The 2,130-nt window shown below is 41.9% G+C and overlaps 1 protein-coding gene across 4 annotated transcripts in view; it reads right to left on the reverse strand.

Moving 5' to 3' along the window:
• The window catches only part of HBS1L (HBS1 like translational GTPase), a 123,474-nt gene extending 121,597 nt beyond the window's left edge, over window positions 1-1,877 (reverse strand). The window contains exons 1-2 of one of the 4 annotated variants that reach the window (XM_075597379.1): window positions 1,664-1,856; window positions 92-146 (exon numbers count right to left, since the gene is read on the reverse strand). In XM_075597379.1, coding sequence (XP_075453494.1) covers window positions 92-146; window positions 1,664-1,672 — 64 coding nt within the window. In that variant the 5' untranslated portion in view covers window positions 1,673-1,856. Of the gene's footprint in view, window positions 1-91; window positions 147-1,663 lie in introns of all 4 variants that reach the window. The other 3 variants (XM_075597381.1, XM_075597380.1, XM_075597382.1) reach the window with 3 other exon arrangements.
• Window positions 1,878-2,130: the final 253 nt, after the last annotated feature.

The following is a 2,130-nucleotide window of genomic DNA, read 5'->3' on the forward strand; positions in this document are numbered from 1 at the left end:
ACCACAGGACAGCCTTTAAAGGGTATCCCTGCTTCAGCAAAGGTGGCTCATTGACAGTGTATCTTCCTCTACTCTCTGTATATGTAATTACCAGCCTTTCTGTGGTTGCACTGCTCTCTGCATATGCTGCTCCTTTCTCTCCCTCTCTAAAAACAAACAAAGAAACCTCAAATGCATGACAAACGATATAATTTATTTAGATATCTTTTTTGCTTTTTAGCCAAGATGATGTATTTCAAATTGCATCTCCCATTCTCCTGGCTATATCAGGACTCCACTTTTTCTATATTTTTGTGTCAACTTGTCCTATGGTTTTCAGGACTCCTCATACACAACTCTGGTGCATGCATGCATGATATATATATATTTTTTATATATATATATATATATATATATATATAAATATATATATCACGCATGCATGCACATACACACACACACAAAACTTCCTACATATTTATTGGTGTATTCTGTATGTTGGTCTTCTGAGGCCGAGTCCCCGCTGGCGCTGAGCGCACTCATGCTTGGAGAGCGCTATAAGCATGAGTGCCGGGTGTCCTGCATTTACATGCGCAGCACGGGGAGGGGCATTTCGGGTAGTTGAGCTCGCGGGAAAGTTTAATTTTTTTTGTTTATCTAAGCGCTGAGCGGGGACATATATATATATATATATATATATATATATATATACATATATACACACATATACTTATACATATACAGTGGTCGACAAACCACCAAAAAATCTACTCGCCACCTAGTACCACACGTGCGCTGCTTGGGCCAATAGGAGCTCGCCACGATGTTAAATCCACTCGCCCGGGGCGTGCAAATGTATAGGTTTGTCGAACACTGTATATATATATATATATATATATATAAATAAATAAAAGTAACCGCCGCAAGCGCCGCCCGCTCAGTGCTAGCAGGGACGCAGTAAGGTTTTCCACACACTAATGTTTTTTTAGATCTTTTTTTGTACGAGTACATTTGATGTTTTTGTACCTCTTTGAAGATTTTCCTTCTCCCAACTCAGGGAAGTTTTTCTTTTTAACTTATGTTAGTTTCTTCTAGTGAGCACCAATGTTACTTTAGATCAGAAAGTTTTTATTATGTACAGTGCATTGCACTGTGGATTTTAACAGGTGGTATTTATTTTGTATACTTGTTTATCGATTAGGCATGCTACTTTATTTTCCAAGTGGTATTGCTTTGTGCATATAAAGATTGGGCGAAAACATAAAATACTTAGGAGTTCGCAGGAAATGTTAGGTGTCAGTGTATTGTTAGGGAGGGGCGATGAGCACCTCCCTCTTTTCCCCTAGCTGCTCTGTGAGAGATAGATATACCGGTAGATATATAAAAAAAAAAAATTCGGATAGAAGTCCAGCACACCTAGAGATTTGCTCAAAAGTGATTTAATTAGTGATCGGCCTTTCGGTCCCCGTTGCGACCTTTATCTAGATACAGACCCCAACAGTGACAGAAATGTAGGTGTGTGTATGTGTATATATGTGTGTGTGTGTGTGTGTGTGTGTGTGTGTGCATATGTATGAGTGTGTATATATGTATATGTCTGTGCAAGTATACATATAGTGCCATTCTCTGCATACATATACACACTATTGATATCAATATATCTCTCCTGTATCTTCCTCTTCACCTTCGTCATAGTTGTAACCCCTCACGTTCCGGTGCCGGGCCATATCTCGCGGTTGCTATGGTGACGTCTTCTCCCCGCGCTTCACTTTCCTTCTCGGCCGCAGACCGCTCGCGGGCCTCGGGCTTCACTGCCACCGCCGTTGCTTTGCGGACGCCATGAATGTGACGTCACAACGCTCGTCACCACTATTCACCCGGCGCGTAGAAGGAGAACGGTCAAACCGAGCGCGTGCGCATTGGAGAACAATGCAGAGGCGTTTGAAGGGTTCTTTTTTTTTTTCCCAACAATCTTTACTAACAAACCAGTCGAAGACACATTCAGTGAGAGCGCTCGCTGCTGGAGGGAAGACGACAAGGATACGATTTACCAAAGCATGGGGCAGATGTATTAAAATCTCCCGGCTGCAAAAGTGGAGCAAAACGGGGGCAACCCCACACCATGTAACAAAGCAAAAATCCCATTGTTTC

This window comes from Ascaphus truei, chromosome 4 (genome assembly GCF_040206685.1).
Source record: "Ascaphus truei isolate aAscTru1 chromosome 4, aAscTru1.hap1, whole genome shotgun sequence".
Taxonomy (NCBI): domain Eukaryota; kingdom Metazoa; phylum Chordata; class Amphibia; order Anura; family Ascaphidae; genus Ascaphus; species Ascaphus truei.